Raw genomic sequence first — 19295 nt, forward strand, 5'->3', positions numbered from 1 at the left:
AAAATAAAAAAAAAAAAATGGAAAAAAAATAAGAAATTCAGTTAAAACCTATTTTAGGCAGTAGATTATTTTCTGATGACGCATTCCCAGTTTAAACCATGTTTGGCAGCTTGGGGGCTCAGTGGTTAGCACTGCTGCAGTGCAGCAATAGTGGGCTCCATCTGAACATATAGTAGTTTTTGTGTTCTCCCTGTGTTTGTGCTCACATTTTTGCCAAAACTCCAAAAACATGCTGACTGGGGATGAATAAATCTTTCTCAGAAGAATTTACCATTTTCAGACAACTTTAATAAGTTAATAATAATTTAACTCAGGAAGAGTCCAGAAATCAATATTTTGTGGATTAACCATGATTTTTAATCACAGTTTTCATGTGTCTTGGCATGCTTTCCATCAGTCTTTCACACTGCTTTTGAGTTACCTTATGCCACTCCTGGTACAAAAATGAAAGCAGTTCTTCTTTGCTTGATGGCCTGTGACTATCCATCTTCTTCTTGATTACATTCCAGAGGTTTTCCATGGGGTTCGGGTCTGGAGAATGGGCTGCCCATGACAGGGATTTGATGTGGTGGTCTCTTAATTTTTGCCAGAGCTGTATATGCCAAATTTATTGAACACTTACAATTTATGGAGAGACCCAGTAGTATCTAGTAGCTCATGGTGCCAGTATCAGGGAGCCCTGTGATCAGCTCGTCATTTACCACCTACCAAACAGGCATTGTCCGAAGTATACAAACCCTTTCATGTTAATGCAAAAATGCTTAATTTTATACGCGACTTGTCACTTCTCTTGACCTGTCTGATATGGTAAATTTTTGTACCATCACTGCCCTTCTTGTTCTGCCCTGGCTATCTTACCATTCCTGCCTGTCTGCACTATCGGCCAGCAGCTGACTCTGTGGAGCCAACCCAGGGGCCCCTCTGTAAGTCCAGATCCTTGTGCAGGGTTTAAGTGTTGAAGAACAAATATCTGGTAATTGGAGTGGCTTTCACATGTCTGTCCATGGTAGGCATGGACCACTGACAAAGCGATTCAACAGTTAAATGTCAACAACTGAGGAAAGACACAACACAGAGTTATGAGAAACAATAGCCAGATTTCATGGCAAGTACAAGTATTTACTAGAACAGGAGAAATGACAACATTTCTTTAGAATTTTTTTAGAACAAATATGTGATGATTTTTTTTTAACAGAAGATGCAACAAAATTGAGAAGTGACTACAAGATCTCCAAAACAAAGCCAAAGAAGAAACTTCCAGAACCATCATCAAGTTATGATCTCCATGAAAGGTTTGGAAACTGTTTTTCATTTTACAACAGTTTTGCTAAATCTGTCAATAGGCCATAATAAGGAAAATGCTTAAATATCACTATCCAAAATGGACAACCCTTTTAAGAATGGATGGTCTTCTCCATTTACAGCAGACTTGCACTTTTGTTGCTCCTTGCGGAAATATTGCCACCTATAGCTTTTGCAGCACACTATGGGAAATCTCTGCTTATTGGGTGCTTTTTGAGAGTCTTCTCTGGGCATGGGCTTTCACTCTTCCCTCCTAGACACTACCAATCACAGCTCAACAGTGTTTGATACTACTAGATCAGTTGTTGAGCTGTGATTAGCAGAATAGGGGACGAAAGGTTGAAAGTGCACACACCCAGAGAAGATTCTGAAGAAACGCCATGTTGAACTATGAGCAGAGATTTCACATAATGTGCTCCAAAAGCAATAAATGTGAATATCTCTGCAATGGAGTGACACAGCTCAAAACAGAAATCTCTAAGCTGCTACTGTGCAGGCGCTAGCGGCGTTATTTTGGTGGGGAAATTCTTTTTTTTTCATATTCAGTAAAATGGTGCCATCGGCGCATGCGCAGTAGCAGGTATCGGATCTCTATACACACCGATAGCTGCTACTGCGCATGCGCCGGCGACGCCATTTTACTGGAGATGAAAAAAATTCTCCTCCAAGATGGCACCGCCGGCGCAGTAGCAGGTATCGGATCTCTATACACACTGATAGCTGCTACTGTGCAGTCACAGGCGGCGCCATCTTGGAGAATTTTTTTCCCATCGCCAGTAAAATGGCGTCGTTGGCGCATGCGCAGTAGCAGCTATCGGATCACAGCTAGACACCGATAGCTGCTACTGCGCAGGTGCGGTGGGCGCCATTTTTTTTTCACTTAGCTGAATAACGTCACAAAACTTTATTATTAGCACACTTAACCAGCGATTATGCTGCAGAGCAGGTGCCGCGGCCAGCACCTGACTGCAGGAGCGATATTTTTATTTATTTATTTTTTTTAATTCAGTATGTTAGGTATTCATTATAGGAATATCAATATAAGAAAGTCCTTAAAATATCATATGGTTCCAAACAGAACATCAAATCAATAAATGTGAGTCCAGACAATAAACACTGTACAGAGCGCAAAACATGAACCATAAAACAATTGGTTTTGTTTAAAAATAATTTTTTATTAATTAATATTAAAAAATTAATGAACCAATTAGCAACAAAATCATATATAAGGTGCCTCAAAAAATAAGGGGAGTACAGCCACCACACTACCTATATGTACATTTTCAAATAAATAAGTAGACCATCCAGTATAAATATAAACAAGATAAGAATATATTAATTAATTGCAAAAAGAAGAAAAAATTAGAAAAAAAGCAAAGTGATAGTATATCCTTATATTGGATGTCTTCCAAGCACCAATTCACAAGTGATTACATGAATTGTTGTAAGGGATAAATTCAAATTGTCTTTTATAAGTAGAATTATCACATGAAATCACTTATAATAATAATAAATTTTATTTCTATAGCGCTGACATATTCCGCAGCACTTTACATTTCAGAGGGGATTTGTACAGACAATAGACATTACAGCATAACAATAATCACATACAGTAGATTATAACAGATACCAAGAGGAATGAGGGCCCTTCTCGCAAGCTTAAAGTCTATGAGGAAAGAGGTAGACACGAAAGGTGGGTGGTAACAGTTGCCCTGATTGTATGGACCAGCCATAATGTTAAGTGTGTAACAGTACAGACACAGAGGGCTAATGGATGCATAAAGCATGTGGGAACATGATGCGGGAAATCTGGTTATGGTAAAACTTTTGGCTGTGCTACACAGGGATAGATTAGGTTAATGTGTTGAGGTGGTAGGCCAGTCTGAATAAATGCGTTTTCAGGGCACGCTTAAAATTGTGGGGATTGGGGACTAATCGTATTGACCTGGGGAGTACATTCCAAAGAATTGGCGAGGCACGTGTAAAGTCTTGGAGACGGGAGTGGGAGGTTCTGACTATTGAGGATGCTAACCTCAGGTCATCAGCAGAACGGAGGGCGCGGGTAGGGTGGTATACTGAAACAAGGGAGGAGATGTAGGGTGGTGCTGAGCCATGGAGGGCTTTGTGGGTGAGGGTAATAAGTTTATACTGAATTCTGAAGTGGATGGGTAGCCAGTGTAATGACTGGCACAAGGTAGAGGCATCGGTGTAATGATTGGTGAGGAATATGATCCTGGCTGCAGCATTCAAGACAGATTGGAGAGGGGAGAGTTTGGTAAGAGGGAGACCGATTAGAAGAGAGTTACAATAGTCCAGAAGAGAATGAATAAGAGAAACAGTAAGAGTTTTTGCAGAGTCAAAAGTAAGAAAAGGTTGAATTCTAGAAATGTTTTTGAGGTGCAGATGACAAGAGCGAGCCACTGATCGAATGTGGGGGGCAAAGGAAAGCTCGGAATCAAGTATGACCCCAAGACAGCGGGCCTGTTGCTGGGGAGTAATAGTGGAACCACACACAGAAATGGCAATGTCGGGTATAGGTACATTAGTAGAGGGAGGAAACACCAGGAGTTCAGTCTTTGACAGGTTCAGTTTCAGATATAGTGAGGACATGATGTTAGACACAGCATTTAGACAATCGTCGGTGTTTTCTAGAAAGGCTGGCGTGATGTCAGGAGAAGAAGCGTATAATTGGGTGTCATCAGCATAGAGATGGTACTGGAAACCAAATCTACTGATTGTTTGACCAATAGGGGCAGTGTACAAGGAGAAGAGGCGAGGGCCTAGAACCGATCCTTGGGGGACCCCAACAGTAAGGGGAAGGTGAGAGGAGGAGGAACCGGCAAAAGATACAGTAAAGGAGCGGTCGGAGAGATAGGAGGAGAACCAGGAGAGAACGGCTTCCTTGAGGCCAATGGAACGGAGCATAGTGAGGAGGAGCTGATGATCCACAGTGTCGAATGCTGCAGAGAGATCCAAGAGAATTAGCATGGAGTAGTGACCATTTGATTTGGCTGTTAGCAGATCATTAGAGACTTTAGTGAGGGCAGTTTCAGTGGAGTGTAAAGAGCGGAAACCGGATTGGAGAGGGTCGAGAACAGAGCTTTCTGAGAGATAGCGGATAAGACAGGAGTGGACCAGGCATTCCAGGAGTTTAGAGATGAAGGGAAGATTAGAGACAGGTCTATAGTTAGCGGCACAGTTTTGGTCGAGGGATGGTCACAAGTGTAAATAGATGGTATTTGCACAGGATCTCTATAGAGATGCTTAACACGCAGAGTGTAAGTGCTATTGCACTGAATATCTACACACAAATTTACTTCTACTATTTCCTGCTAAGCTTAAATATAAAGAGATCGCAAATTGTAATTACCTAAACCGAAGATAGGTCCGTTAAGGTCCAAATAAAGTGCAGCGTGCCGGTGGCGTTTTTCCCTCACCCCGGCACTCTGCACTGTATTTGGACCTTAACGGACCTATCTTCAGTTTAGTGTGGTGGCTGTATTCCCCCTATTTTTTGAGGCACCTTATATATGATTTTGTTGCTAATTGGTTCATTAATTTTTTTAATATTTATCAATAAAAAATTATTTTTAAACGAAACCAATTGTTTTATGGTTCATGTTTTGTGCTCTGGACAGTGTTTATTGTCTGGATTCACATTTATTGATTAGGTATTCATTATGCAAACTAGGGGGCAGGACAGTGAGGGAGCAGTGACCTGTCAGCAGTCTGCATTATGAATGGCTAATCAAAGCACCACATACATGAACCCCGCCTTAGGACACGAGCATATCATTAACACAAAACTGAAAATAAAGATTAAGAATCAGCCACAAGACGGATTTCATCAACCAAGGTATCATTTTATTCAGTATAACGGCGCTGACCTGACACTGGGTGTAGGTTACTGAGCACAATCCTGCTGACAGGGTCCCTTTAAATATGTTCATATGTTCATCAAGCCAGAGCAGAGATCTACAAAGAGCAGCTCCCTCTCTGGAGGACTCATTTGAAGGGATTAAATGGAATATCACATCTTTCCTGAAGTGGTTGTACATAAAAACTTTACATTACTTGCCTTGTCTCTACGTAACAACAACTGATCAGCAGGGTATTCAGCTACTAGACTAGTAGTGAACAATTGATCTCCAGCGAGTGGCGTAGATGGAAGAAGCCTTTTAATGTACTACTTGTATATAAGTGGAGCAGAACCGCCATGCAACTGTAATGGAGTGGAGGATGTGGTTCATCAATGTTCCACGGCACTCACTACTGAATGTCGCCCTCTGCTGTGTGACCCAGTAGACAGGAACTAAAAGATGAGGAAAGTGTGTCCAGAGGGAAGAACTTGAAGAGGGCGCTGGGTCAGGTGATAGCTGTCCCGCAGTTGTCAAATAGAATAGGCCGGAGTTGTGAAGCGGGAAATCAGTCAGCACCAGCCTGTGAGACAGAGAGGACGAGTGAGCAGTGTAGCGCACGAGTATCCAACCTAGAAGCAGGGCGACTGAAAAGTGGCTTGATACCGAAGCAGGAGAGACATTGTTAGTCAAGCCTCAAAGATTTCGCTGGTCAAGACCTGGGGTCCAAACTTCATTGGTCAAGACCCAAAGCCAAGACTTTACCAGCCAGGACCCAACATTCACACTCCACAAGTCAACCACTGAACACCTAACGCTGGTCTTTCCAAGAGGCAGGACGTGCACCATGCTGACAAGAGGACCCAAGTAAACCGGGCCATTACTTCCAGTGTAGATGTATGATAAAGGGTGTGAGCCAGGGCAGCGCTTCAGGGAACGAAGGTGGCCAATACTACAACACGCAGGGAGCTAAGAGACTCACATACCAGGGACTTTTGGCCTAGTGGGAATTACCAGTAACCCCCATTAGTGCCAGGTTAAAAATCAAAGGCGCTTGCAGAGCATATGACAGTGACGGGCCTAGTGTTGGGAGTGACATCCGATGAGATAAACCAGAGAGACATTAATATTTGTTTAACTGTTAAATAACCAAATAGTGTATGCAAATAGAACCTAGAATAAGATATTGCGTTAAGTGTCATTACTTATAAGATCATGTTTCTGTACATCTGCATAACCGTATGTTCGTATAGTTTGACTTCCTTTCTGTGGTAGAAAAATAGATAGCTTTGGTTGACTACCTCCACATCCTTACCATCTGAATAGTTGCATCCTAGTTACGTACCTGTTCACACAACATTTATCTCCATGATATTTGTAGCATTTTGTAGATGAAGCCTTGATAAATATTGTCATTCTGTTTCGTTAGACTGATTTCCCAACAAAAGCAATTGCTGGAAAAGCTCAGAATTTTTCAAAAGATTCGTTTGGACTCCCTGAGACAGAAGAAATCTGTTCTACATCTTGTGCAAGGACAGCTGGAGAAAAAACTGAAGGTAGTAGCTTGGGGTTTTCTTCCTTCCGTGACGATGATGGAGGACAAAAAAAAAAGTTATCACTTCCTCCTGCACCATAGACTTTGCTTTAAATTCCTGTTTCTCTTTTCAGGATGCAGAACAGGAGTTCATTGCTGAGCTGGCCACGTTGGCTAGGATCCGACTCACTGACAATAATTCTTCAGTGAACAGGAACGTCCCATCCGGTTAGTAACTAAAACAAATTTGTCTGTAGGTAGGAGGGAATACTATGTAGAAAAACATCTTGAAGTGTATTAGTTCACATTATACTCAATCGAAAAGGAGGGGGGGGGGAGTAGTGAAGAACAGAATTAAGTAACTAGCAGAGGAAAACACAGATTATGCTGAGCTTTCTAACAAGTCTTTTATCTCATCTCAGAGCCGGATTCACATCCACAGAGCTCAGTACTGCTGTAAATTCTGCTCCATGTTGCTTTTCCTTTTCTTTGTCTGTTAATTAAGGAATGAGGAGCAGGAATCTCTGTGTGCTGTGATGTGCATAGGAGTCATTACAGCAGCTCACCTCCTCCTGCCAGTTTAGAGTTTTTTGCATATGAACAGATCTATCCTGCATTTTGACCAGTTTTCCCCTCTGTAGGTTCTAGGACATATAATAGCCAAAGATAGTGTTTTTCAACAGGTGTACACACAGGATAGATGATTATGAACAGTTAATTGAAAACAGAGATACCCTTTAAATACAGATCATAAGCGTCATTGATGAGATCCATCTGATACGCAGCAATTCCAAAAACTTTTGAGTGCTATAATATTTTGCTCTCTGGGTGTAGATACCTTCGTTTTAATCATTGCATTGTCTTCCAGGACCAGAAGTTTCCAGTAGGATTCCCTCCATGAAGAAGATAAAATGACAGTAGTCATCAGGCGGAGGAGGGTTGTAAAACAATACACATGACTATGAAACCCTCCTCTTTCTAGTACTATGTACTTTGTTGTACAGCTTCATACTTAAATGTGTTTTCCCATGAACAAAGTTGATTTTAATCAATAAATCTTGGAATAATAATAATTTCCACAATCGGATGTGTTTAAAAAAAATGTTCCTGTGCTGAGGCTGAGATAATCTTATAAATGTGCCCCTGCTGTGTACTGTGTAAAGGCTCATTCACACATCAGTATTTGGTCAATATTTTGCATCAGTGTTTGTATGCCAAAGCCAGGAATGGAACTTACTGAGAAAAAATATAATTGAAAGGCCTCATCCTCACTGGCGATGAAATCGGACGATTGCAATCTGATTTTTAATCGGATTGCAATCTGACCCATGTTAGTGAATGGGTGATATCTCACTTGCGATTTTTTTCTCAGCCAAAATCGGTCTGAGAAAAAAATCGCAGCATGCTGCGATTTGCCGCGATTTTCAGCAATACAAGTCAATGGGTGAGATTAAAAAAACGGACCAAAAACGGACCATCCGTTTTCCATCCGTTTTTGATCCGTTTTTAACGGATACATCACCATTCTGTGGTATAGAACACTGTAAATTGTCCTGTAAATGACTGTAGAAAAAGAGTGGCTGGGAAAAAAAAACATGCAAAACGGATGGGAAAAAAAAAATCGCAAAAAAAACGCATGACACTGGCATAACACTCCACCTTTTTTTCCATTCCATAAATCGGACCGTTTTTTTAATCGCCAATGGGTATGAGGCCAAAGACTGTTCTTTGTTTTGGAGACATTCCTGGTTTTGGCATACAAATACTGATGAAATACTGATCAAAAATACTGATGTGTGAAAGAGGCCTAATGGCTGTGTCTGACCGTACAGGGACATGATCTGATCATACCACAGCTCCTGGGCGGGGGTGAGGGGGAGAGAGTATACAGACAGGAAAGTATGGGATCATAGCTGATTTTTGTGAGATGAAGCATCTCCTTGCCTGTTTTTAAATTTTTTTTTTACCTCAAAGAAAGAATTATTTGCGATCCCCTGATATTATGTCTGCGTACTTTTTGCTTCCTCCCCTGCCCAGGAGCTGTAGTATGATCAGACCATGTTCCTGTACGGTCAGACACGGCTATTACACAGGACACAGCAGGGACACATTTATAAGATTATCTCAGCACAGGAACTGAGAAGGATAGCAGGACGTAGATAGTGGTTCCAAGGCTTCGACAAGCAGAGAAGTTGAGTAATGGCCATAGTGGCAAAAGTAGCTCACCTGAAAAGAAAAAGACACGGAATCATGGATTGAAAGATAGAACTCTCAGTTACTGGTTAGTGATGCTGTAGAGTAGGGAAGCTCTTGAAGTGCTGTGCTGGGTGGTGGTGAAGCTGGAGGGAGAGGATAACGGACAGAGTGAGCAGAGCGGGCTCGGGAAGGAAATTAATGTGTGTGAAGATGTCAAATGTTCTAAGAAACGTCCATGAAGTTTTTCACCCGCTATCCCCTGTACATACTTCCACCTGCGTTATTGTACAGTAAAAGACAGTTTATTTTTGGTGGTGGTCTCTCCCATATTGAACTGTACAATATCCGATCCTGGCCAGCTGAAGTCACCGGCATCATGCGGTCCGCAAGGATATAGCACCGCTATAGCGAAAGTCCACATATTCAGCCCGGACCCCCATTTTCACGTAGCGTGCCGGGACGTGAAGCACGAGTACCTCGCCCACGGCCACCGCCATGCGCCACGATGCGGCTGCATAAATCTTTCTTTATTAAGCTGCCTCTAGTTGGGACCGCAAGCAGGCAGGATCGTATAAGTAACGGTATGAAGCAAACTCGGGGATTTGGAGCTATGAATCATGACAAAATGAAACTTTGGCTGCTATAAAGACATCAGCACAGAATTTTGAACCTTTTTTGACAACCAACATGGCAGTAATAGATCTTAAAGGTGGGAGACAAGAAACCTGAAGAAGGCTTATCAGCCTCATTTCCCAGAAACAGACATAAGAGGATTCAATAAGAGAAGACTGAAGGATCCTATACTAATAGGGTTTATAAATGTGTATTTGGGGGCTTTCTCTTTAATCATGGTACTTATAAAATAGAAGATTGATGTTTTCCATATTTATTGCTTGTATAATATATTTATTTTATTATTTTAATAAAAATATATATTCCTACCGGATATTTCTCAGGTGTCTACTTTTTTTATTATGTATATACAGTAGATAATGCATCCAATACTTAGACCCCGACTCATCATTTGATATCTTTTAAGTCGTCTTTTTTTTTTTTCTCATCTTTTTTTTTGCCTTGCCGAATATCGTGCCAAATTCATCTTGCGGCACGGTGTGTGAGCAATTTTTGCACAAATTCAAATACGCTTTGTTTTGTTTCTATTGTGCCTTTTGAGAATTAAATGTAATTTGATCCTTTAAAACGTTTCATTTTAGTCTCGTAAAAAAAAAAATAGAATACACCAAGTTGGTAGTGAACCAAATTTCCACCAAAAATGTGCGACTTTCTAAAAAGTTGAAGACTTACACGCAGAAACATGTGGAATTGGTTGACCATGTGAACAAAAAAGAAAAGTAGCAGAGAGATTGATAAAGGCGCAAAACAAACACTGCGTTAGGCCGGGATCATACATGCGAGAAACTCGGATGAGTCTCGCATCTTAATACCCGGCACTGCCGCCGGCATTCGGGAGCGGAGCGTGCGGATGCATAGAATGCATGCAGTTTCTCGCATGTGTGATCCCGGCCTTAGGGACAGAAATATGCAAATAGAGAAGGGAAAATTACTCCAAAAAAGCTCTATTCATCCTCCTTGGTATGTTAGATTTACAGAAATTGGTCCTTTTTTATTATGTGTTTTGGTGAGGTTCACTACCCCCCACCATCTGTGTTCTTTGCAAAAAATCACATTTCATATGGACATGTTGCTTGCTCCCAGGATAAGGCAAGCATGGATCGTTAGCCATAAAACATTTTTATTGCTTTTTTTGTATGTTTTTTTTGTTACTATTTCACTAGGGTAGCAAAACTGACAAAACGGGCCATGATACATGTAAGTATAATTGCAATGTGTTGATGCACATTCACACTGTAGCCATTAACAAACAAAACCTAGGATAAAAGCAATGAATAGATACCCTGCAGTAAATAAATAGTGGTAGTAAATAATAGAGTGCTTAGTTGACACTATTTTAATTAAAAAGGCGTAAAAGTCATCTCACTGCAAGGTGAACCCAATCAGGATCGTCCCCAACTCTAGTATTTCACCTCGCTATGCGGCAGCAGGCCTCAAAATAGACGTGGGCAGAGCAGGACCCACTGTTACGGTTAAAAGTGTTGGCACTCTTAAAATTGTTTCAAAAAATGAAGTATTTCTCCCAGAAAATTTTTGCAATTACACGTTTTGTTATATACATGTATATTCCCTTTGTGTGCATTGGTACAACACAAAAAAAGAGAAAAAAGGCAAATTCAACATTTCACACAAACCCCCCAAAAAGAAATGGACAAAATTGTTAGCACCTTTCTAAAAATTTGGTTAAGCAAGGGGGTTTCAAGCATGTGATGCTCATTCAAACCCACCTATGACAAGTAACAGGTGTGAATATGAAAATCACACCTGAAATCAGATAAAAAGGGGAGAAGCTGATTTATTCTTTGCATTGTGTGTCTGTGTGTGCCATACTAAGCATGGAGAATAGAAAGAGGAGAAGAGGACTTGAGAACCAAAAATGTTGAAAAATATCTACAATCTCAAGGTTAAAAGTTCATCATCTCCAGAGATCTTGATGTTCCTTTGTCCATGGTGCGCAAAATAATCAAGAAGTTTACAACCCATGGCACTGTAGCTAATCTCACTAGACGTGGATGACAGAGAAAAATTGATGAAAGGTTTGAACATTGGATAGTCCGGATGGTGGATAAGCAGCCCCAATCAAGTTGCAAAGAAATTTAATCTGTCCTGCAGGCTTAGGGAGCATCAGTGTACCTGAGAACTATCCACCAATATTTGAATGAAATGAAACGCAATGGCAGGAGACCTAGGAGGACCCCACTGCTGATACAGAGAGCTAAAAGCTAAAATGCAGTTTGTCAAAATGTACGTAGGCCAAAAGTCTTCTGGGAAAGCATCTTATGGACAGATGTGACCAAGATAGAGCTTTGTGGTAAAGTATATCATTATGCGGTTTACCAAAAATGGAATGATTCCTTCAAACAAAGGAACACAGCACTACAGTCAAATATGGTGGAGGTTCAAAGATGTTATGGGGTTGTTTTGTGGCATCTAGCACTGGGTGCCTTGACTGTGTGCAAGGCATCATGAAATCTGAAGATTACCAATGAATTTTGGGTGGCAATGTAGTGCCCAGTGTAAGAAAGTTGGCTTTGCATCCTACGTCATGGGTCTTCCAGCAGGACAACAACCCCAAACATTACTCAAGAAACCCCCAGAAATGAGTGGAAGCAAAGCGCTGGAGAGTTCTTAATTTATCAGCAATAAGTCCAGATCTAAATCCCATTGAACACCTGTGGAGAGATCTTACAGTTGCTGTTTGGAGAAGGAGCCTTCAAATATGAGAGACCCGGAGCAGTTTGCACAAGAAGAGTGGTCCAAAATGCCATTGAAGAGGTGTAAGAAGCTTGTTGATGGTTACAGGCAGTGATTGCAGTTATTTATTACAAAGGGAGTACAACCAAATATTAACCCCTTTATGACCTATGATGTATAGATAAGTCATAGGTCGCCTCCCCATTTGTTGCGGGTTCTGGCGCTGAGCCCGCACCTTTTCCGACACATGTCAGGTGATTTCAAAAGGTGACACGTCCACTTAACAGCCACGGGGGGAATCGCAATCCACCAGTGGCCGTTAACAAGTTAAATGTCGCTGTCAATCTCTGACAGAGGCATTTAACTTCGCTACGCCAGAAGTGCGTAACTAGCTCTGCTGATTTGCTCATAGCAAGTGAGCACTTTTGCTACAAATAGTAGGGTTGAAGCCCTGCTGTGTGTAACACAGGCGATCAGATGATCACAGCTTCTTGTTTCCCATGGAGACTATTGAAGCTAGTAAAAAGTTTTAAAAAAATACAAAAGGTCAAATCACCTCCCTTTTGCCCCATTAAAAATAAGTAATAAAAAAATAAAAATACACATATTTTGGTATTGCCACATTCAGAAATGCCCGACAAATCAATATATAAAAAGAATTTATCTGATCGGTAAATGGTGTAGAGAGAAAAAAAATCAAAATTCCAGAATAAAGTTTTTGTGGTCTCAGCAACATTGCAATAACGGGTGATCAAAACATATTACCTATCCCAAAATGGAATCAGTAAAAATGTCAGCTCAGTGTGTAAAATGGCACCAAATTTGGAGAATCATAATGGCAGGGGAAAAAAACCATTGCGGGATTGCACTTTTTTTTGCAATTTCACTGTACTTGGATTTTTTTCTCATTTTCCAGTACATGATATGGTAAAAAATCAATGCTATCGTTCAAAAGAACAACTCGTCCCGCAGAAAACAAGAAAACAAGCCCTCATATGACCATAATGGCAGAGAAAAAAAAAAAAGTTATGGGGAGCAAAAAACAGAAAGGTGGTAGAAGGGTTAAAATTAGCGTGCCAACAATTTTGTCTGGACCATTTCTGTGGTTTTATATGTAAATACTTATGTCTTTTATATGAAATTATGCCCAATTTGCCCTTTATTCTCTGTGTTTTTGTGTTGTTCCAATATACATAAAGGAAATAAACATGTGGATAACAAAACATGCAATTGCAATAATTTTCTGGGAGAAATACTCAATTTTCTGGAACAATGGAACAATTTCAAGGGTGCCAACACTTTCGGCCGTGAGTGTATTTGTATGTAAATTGTATTAATAAAAGAAGCTGCTGTGGGCTACTTATTCCATTATCACACAGCACATGTGTCTTTATGAAACAGGAATGGGTAAAATATATCTTTGCACCCTAATAGCCAGTAAATAGAAAAATATAAAAATTTGGGAATCCTCAGTGGTTGATACCTTTAATGGCTAACTGAAGGGATGGTAACAAATAGCTGCTTTCCAGACTTCTGAGGTCTCTTCATTTAGGATTCTTTTGTATAGAGACATTACCCGAGACTAGATTTCTGTATAACGGTCTGTAGTGCCCCCTAGTGGAAGCCCTAGGAACTGCTACATTGACTGGGTAGTAGGATACACAGATTACTACTTATGGCAATGAAAATCTTTTATTTTTTTTATTTTTTATTGTTAGCAATTTATTAGCATTTTATTTCACGATGTTTTGAGTTCCTGTATTCCCTGTTTTGATGTACAGACATAGTATTACCAATTACTCCAGATTTGAGAGGTCCAGATTTTCAAGAACCATCTCATAAAAAAGAAAAAGAAAAGCTTTACTTAATGGGGTAACTGTCCCAAAGTTCTGTCCATAGGGAGAGGTTTTTTCTTGATCTTCTCCTGGGGGTCCTCATTATTCCAATGTGCCGGGTTTGGGGTTTGCTCTAGGGTCTGTATTTATTTTGGGGTATGTTCTGCACTGGCTGTGTTCGCATGATGCATTCCTAATGTGGTCTCTTTCAACAAGATTTCATAAAATGCTATAAAAACAAGGAGATTTTAAAACTTTTTTTTCAGAATCTGTGACAAATTTATGAGATCTTAGATCCATAGCAAGTGGAATTTCTCTGAGGATTTCACCCTCTGCAATGCAAACGTTGAAACACCATGGAAAATCCCTGAAAAAAAAAATCCATATTTAGCACATACAGATTAGTGTCATAGATCCACCAGTGATCTACCTCCTGATTCATGGCATAATCTGGGACTGATTTCTTCTGCTAAATTTCTTGTCACGTGTGACTATAACCTAAAGCATCTGCTGCAGACGCTAAATTGTGATAGAAAATGCGGCCAAATTAAGAAAAACTATGGGAAAACCTGCTACAGGCACCAGGATTGTTCATGACAAACATCAACGGTACTGCTCACCTGTTGGAGGAGCTCCGCATCCTCTTGCGTATACTGATAGCTTGTCCGGAGCAGACCCGGGGCGGTAAGAACTCTAAAGCCCACTGCGATGCTGCAGTAAGCAACCGTGCACGCACCACACTATATTTTGCCGCCAAGGCTGGAATAAAGCCTATGGTTAGATAGTTAGGTATACTGACTGTTCAAGCCACGTTTATTGTCAAGATCAGCGTCCAGAACTTTAGGATTTGTTGCCACATTTCCTGCTTGGTCAGTAACTAAGGATCCTATACTACAGTTAGGTGCTGACACGGCTCGCAATGGACCCCAGAAAAAATTTGAGCTTCCTCTTTGTTCCATGAGGGAGAGTTTCTGTGGAACATTATAATATGGGGCAGTTGTTCAGCTTTGATAGACTTTATCCACGGCAAATTCGCTGATGGTTAATTTTGGAGTATTTTAAACATAATCAAGGATGGTTCTAGGTTCATTGAGATTACACCGGGACGGGAAAGGGATATTTGTTTGGGAAACAGAAGTAAATATTTGTAAGATTGTAAACCGTTGTGCTGAACCGCAGGCGAGCCCGTACATTACACTCATAGAACTAATCCAGTTTCCAGAGTGTATACAGCTAACAGGTGGATGGTTTATGCCAGTAAGTAAATGTATAGAGAATACAATAGGTACAGTTTGTTTGGGTGCCAAGCTGTGCAGCACAGGGGATACAGCCTTCTGGCGAAATGTTTGTATAGTGTGTTTTCTTTGTGTGCTTACTAATGTCTGGTTAAATTATCCTCATTACTAAGTAAAGTAGTTACGGAGAGTGGACTGTGTAGGAGTTGGTTCTTTTCTCTCCCGTGACTCCGCTGTATCCTGAAGAACATCCTCGGTGCACGATTTACAAATGCTCTTTAGTTTTGTCGTCACCTTTTTTGTATAAAAAGTTGCACGTCTAAGGGCTCATAGTCATTTGCGAGAAATATGGAATCATAGAATCATAGAATCGTAGAGTTGGAAGGGACCTCCTGGGCCATCTGGTCCAACCCCCTGCTCAAAGCAGGATTCGCTAAATCATCCCAGTCAGATGTCTGTCCAGCCTCTGTTTGAAGACTTCCATTGAAGGAGAACTCACCACTTCTCGTGGCAGCCTGTTCCACTCATTGATCACTCTAACTGTCAAAAAGTTTTTTCTAATTTCTAATCTGTGTCTCCTCCCATTCAGTTTCATCCCATTGCTTCTAGTCTTTCCTTGTGCAAATGAGAATAAAGTTGATCCTTCTACAATGTGACAGCCCTTTAGATATTTGTAGACAGCTATTAAGTCTCCTCTCAGTCTTCTCTTTTGCAAACTAAACATTCCCAAGATTGGAAGAGTGCAATCTGCTAAAAAGTCAAACTGCACTCGGACCAATGTTATTCAATGGGTGACATCTCATCTGCGATGGACTGAGAAAAAAAATTGTAACATGCTGCGTATCTCGGCTGAGACTCGCAAATACAAGTCAATGGGTGCCTGGAAAAATCGCACAGCACTGGCACCACGTTGAGTGCTGTCTGATTTGTATGCACCGGTGTCATTTGAAAAGCTGGCAATTCATGAGTGGTATACAATAAAATCACACTGACAGGTTAGAAAGGATAGCTATATATAGATAGAATACATATATAGATATTTAAAGATGTCAGTGACATACACCTATATACCGGGTGAGTCATAAAGGACGGATGTATTTGAAGTGGCTATAACTCACCACCAGGTGGAGGTAGAGATGTGCGGGAGGCGGGGTTATGTTTGTGAGGTGAAAGCAATGTTTTTATTTTAGTTTCAGTTTAAGCTATGGTGCCGTGGACGATAGAACATCGCGTTTTTGCGTACGACAGTTTTGTCAAGAATAATGAGTGTATCACAGCCGTTCAGCGTGAGTTTCGGCGTCATTTCAATATTCACAGAAATCAAGCTGTTCCCGCTCGTAACACTATCCTACGTTGGGTTGAAGCACTCCGTACACGAGGTACACTAATGAACAAACGACCACCGGGGGCTCCACGAACGGCACGTACCCCTGAAAATGTGGAACGCGTCAGGCAAGCCATGCTGCGTAGTCCGAGTCGATCTGCTCGGAAACATTCTTTAGAACTTGCCCTCAGTAATCGTACAGTAAGGCGTATTTTGCATTTAGACCTGCATTTCCACCCCTATAAATTGGCCATTGTGCAACAGTTGGAGCGCGGGGATTACGCAGCGCGACTGAAGTTCGCACATGAGATGGAAGCAATTATTGAGCAAAACGACAACCTTATTTTATTCATGAGTGATGAAGCTCATTTCCATGTCAATGGCATGGTTAATCAGCAGAACTGCCGTTATTGGGCCTATGAAAATCCGAAAGAATTACATGAACGACCGCTGCACAGCCCTAAGGTAACGGTGTGGTGCGCTATGGGCAAATATGGCGTGATCGGTCCGTACTTTTTCGAAGGCGATAATGGCAATACTGTTACCGTGAACTCACAACGTTATATCGCCATGATAAATAACTTCTTTGTTCCTGAGTTACGACGGCAACATATCCCCATCTCTAGTGTGTGGTTTCAACAAGATGGGGCAACGGCCCACACAGCCGGAGCAACAATGAACGTTCTTCGCCCTCTCTTCCCTGGTCGCATCATTTCCAGGTTTGGCGATATTAATTGGCCTCCTAGGTCCCCAGACCTGTCCATGTGCGATTATTACTTATGGGGTCACCTCAAATCACGTGTATACAAGCTTAAGCCTCGATCATTACAAGAACTGAAGGAAGCTATTCGAGTGGAAGTTGCCCAAATCGACAGAGTTGTGTTGGAACGTGTTGATGCCAACTTCCAAGAACGCCTTTGGAAATGCATCACTGATAATGGCCACCACATGGCAGATGTTGTTTTCCACACTTGAATTTGTCAAATGCTATTAGTATACGTAACCAAATCTGTGAATACATTTATATTTAATAAATATTTAACGATTTTATGATTAGTTTAAAAACGTCCGTCCTTTATGACTCACCCGGTATAAGTATTTATATTGCATAGAGATATAGAAGAAAAAACGTTAATATATCTGCCGGCTTCTGTAAAAACACTGCAGGAGCCGTCAGGAATGGAGATGGATTACATACAGTAAATCCATATAGAATAGGTAGATATATAGATTTCAGTGACAAATACAATTAGTATAGTGTGTGTGCACAATACTGGACATGTATTTAATTAATAAAATATATTATGGAAATAATGGCGTGGGGTCCCCCTATAATTAATAGCCAGCAATGGCTATGCGGATAGGTGAGGGCTGATGTTAATAGCCTAGGAAGGGGCCATGGATACTGCCCTCCCCCCAGCTAAAAACATCAGCTCTCAGCTGCCCCAGAAAAGGCGCATCGCTAAGATGTGCCAATTCTGGCACATATCCTTGCTCTTCCCACTGCATGTGGGGTAATAGTTGGGGTTTGATGTCACCTTTCAGGTAACATTAAGCCCCGAGGTTAGTAATGGAGAGGCGTCAATAAGACGCCCCTATTACGAACCCCACAGTCAAATTGTAAATAAAACAGACACCCATTAAAAAATCCTTTATTTGAAATAAAGACACAGACTCCTTTATTATTCTTAATTAAACCATACTTACAAACTCACCTAATTCCTGCGAAGCCCTCGATCTCCTGTAATAAATATAAAATAAAAAAGCAACAATATACCATACCTGTCTCTCGTTGTGTCCCACGCCGTAATACATATCTGGGGGATATACATTTTTCAACCTGGACAGTGCTCAGATTTGACCGCTCCCTCACAGCCTGAACTGGGGTGACCTCTACCATGGAAAAATGCCAGTGAAGGGGTCGCTGCAGTTCATGCTCAGTGTATTCACAGCTGATCACCATGAGAGCACTGAACAGCACAGTAGCATCGGCATTGATTCCAGCAAGCTGTCTCTATCATTGCCATATAGAAAGGGTAGAACACTGTAAATTTCTCTAACGTTACTGTAAGGTCCTGAATTCACAGCAGCATTGACACTGATTCGAGTAAGTTATCACTCTACGGCCTCATTCACACATATGTGTTGCACGTACGTGTTGTATCTGTGTTTTTTCTGGGATACAACATGTACCTATTATAATCTACGGTGCTATTCACATGTCCGTGGTTTTTTTTCCGAGATCACGGATGAAAAAACCTGTCTGTTTTTTTCCAGTATCACGGATGAAAGGGGCCAATCCAAGTCTATAGGTCAATGTAAAACACATACAGCACACGGCATCAGTTTGCCATCAGTGAGTTATCTGTATTTATTATTGCAAAGGTTTGGGGAAGCTTTGTCATTTATCCATCCTTGAAAAACGCTGATGACACACGGACAGCAAAAACGGACACATGAATGGCACACTAATCCAAAACACTGATGACTAGTGTTGAGAGATACCTTCCGATATCATGAAATATCGGATCGGATTGGATCGGACCGATACCCAAAAAGTATCAGATATCGCCGATTCCGATACAGGAAACCAATGCAAGTCAATGGGACAGAAATATCGAAATTAAAGTAAACCCTTTCTTTCCTTGTAGGTTAATTCTACATGAAGAAAAACAACAAAGAATA

The 19295-nt window shown here is 41.0% G+C and overlaps 1 protein-coding gene across 1 annotated transcript in view; it reads left to right on the forward strand.

The window, feature by feature from the left end:
- The window catches only part of EVC (EvC ciliary complex subunit 1), a 142118-nt gene extending 132283 nt beyond the window's left edge, over positions 1-9835 (forward strand). Inside the window, exons 17-20 of the mRNA XM_073574501.1 lie at positions 1196-1292; positions 6589-6715; positions 6828-6921; positions 7562-9835. Coding sequence (XP_073430602.1) covers positions 1196-1292; positions 6589-6715; positions 6828-6921; positions 7562-7608 — 365 coding nt within the window. The 3' untranslated portion in view covers positions 7609-9835. The remainder of the gene's footprint in view (positions 1-1195; positions 1293-6588; positions 6716-6827; positions 6922-7561) is intronic.
- The last annotated feature ends 9460 nt before the right edge of the window (positions 9836-19295 follow it).

The sequence above is a fragment of the Dendrobates tinctorius genome, unplaced genomic scaffold, assembly GCF_039654945.1.
Source record: "Dendrobates tinctorius isolate UK_male_01 unplaced genomic scaffold, ASM3965494v1 ptg000039l, whole genome shotgun sequence".
Classification (NCBI taxonomy): Eukaryota; Metazoa; Chordata; class Amphibia; order Anura; family Dendrobatidae; genus Dendrobates; species Dendrobates tinctorius.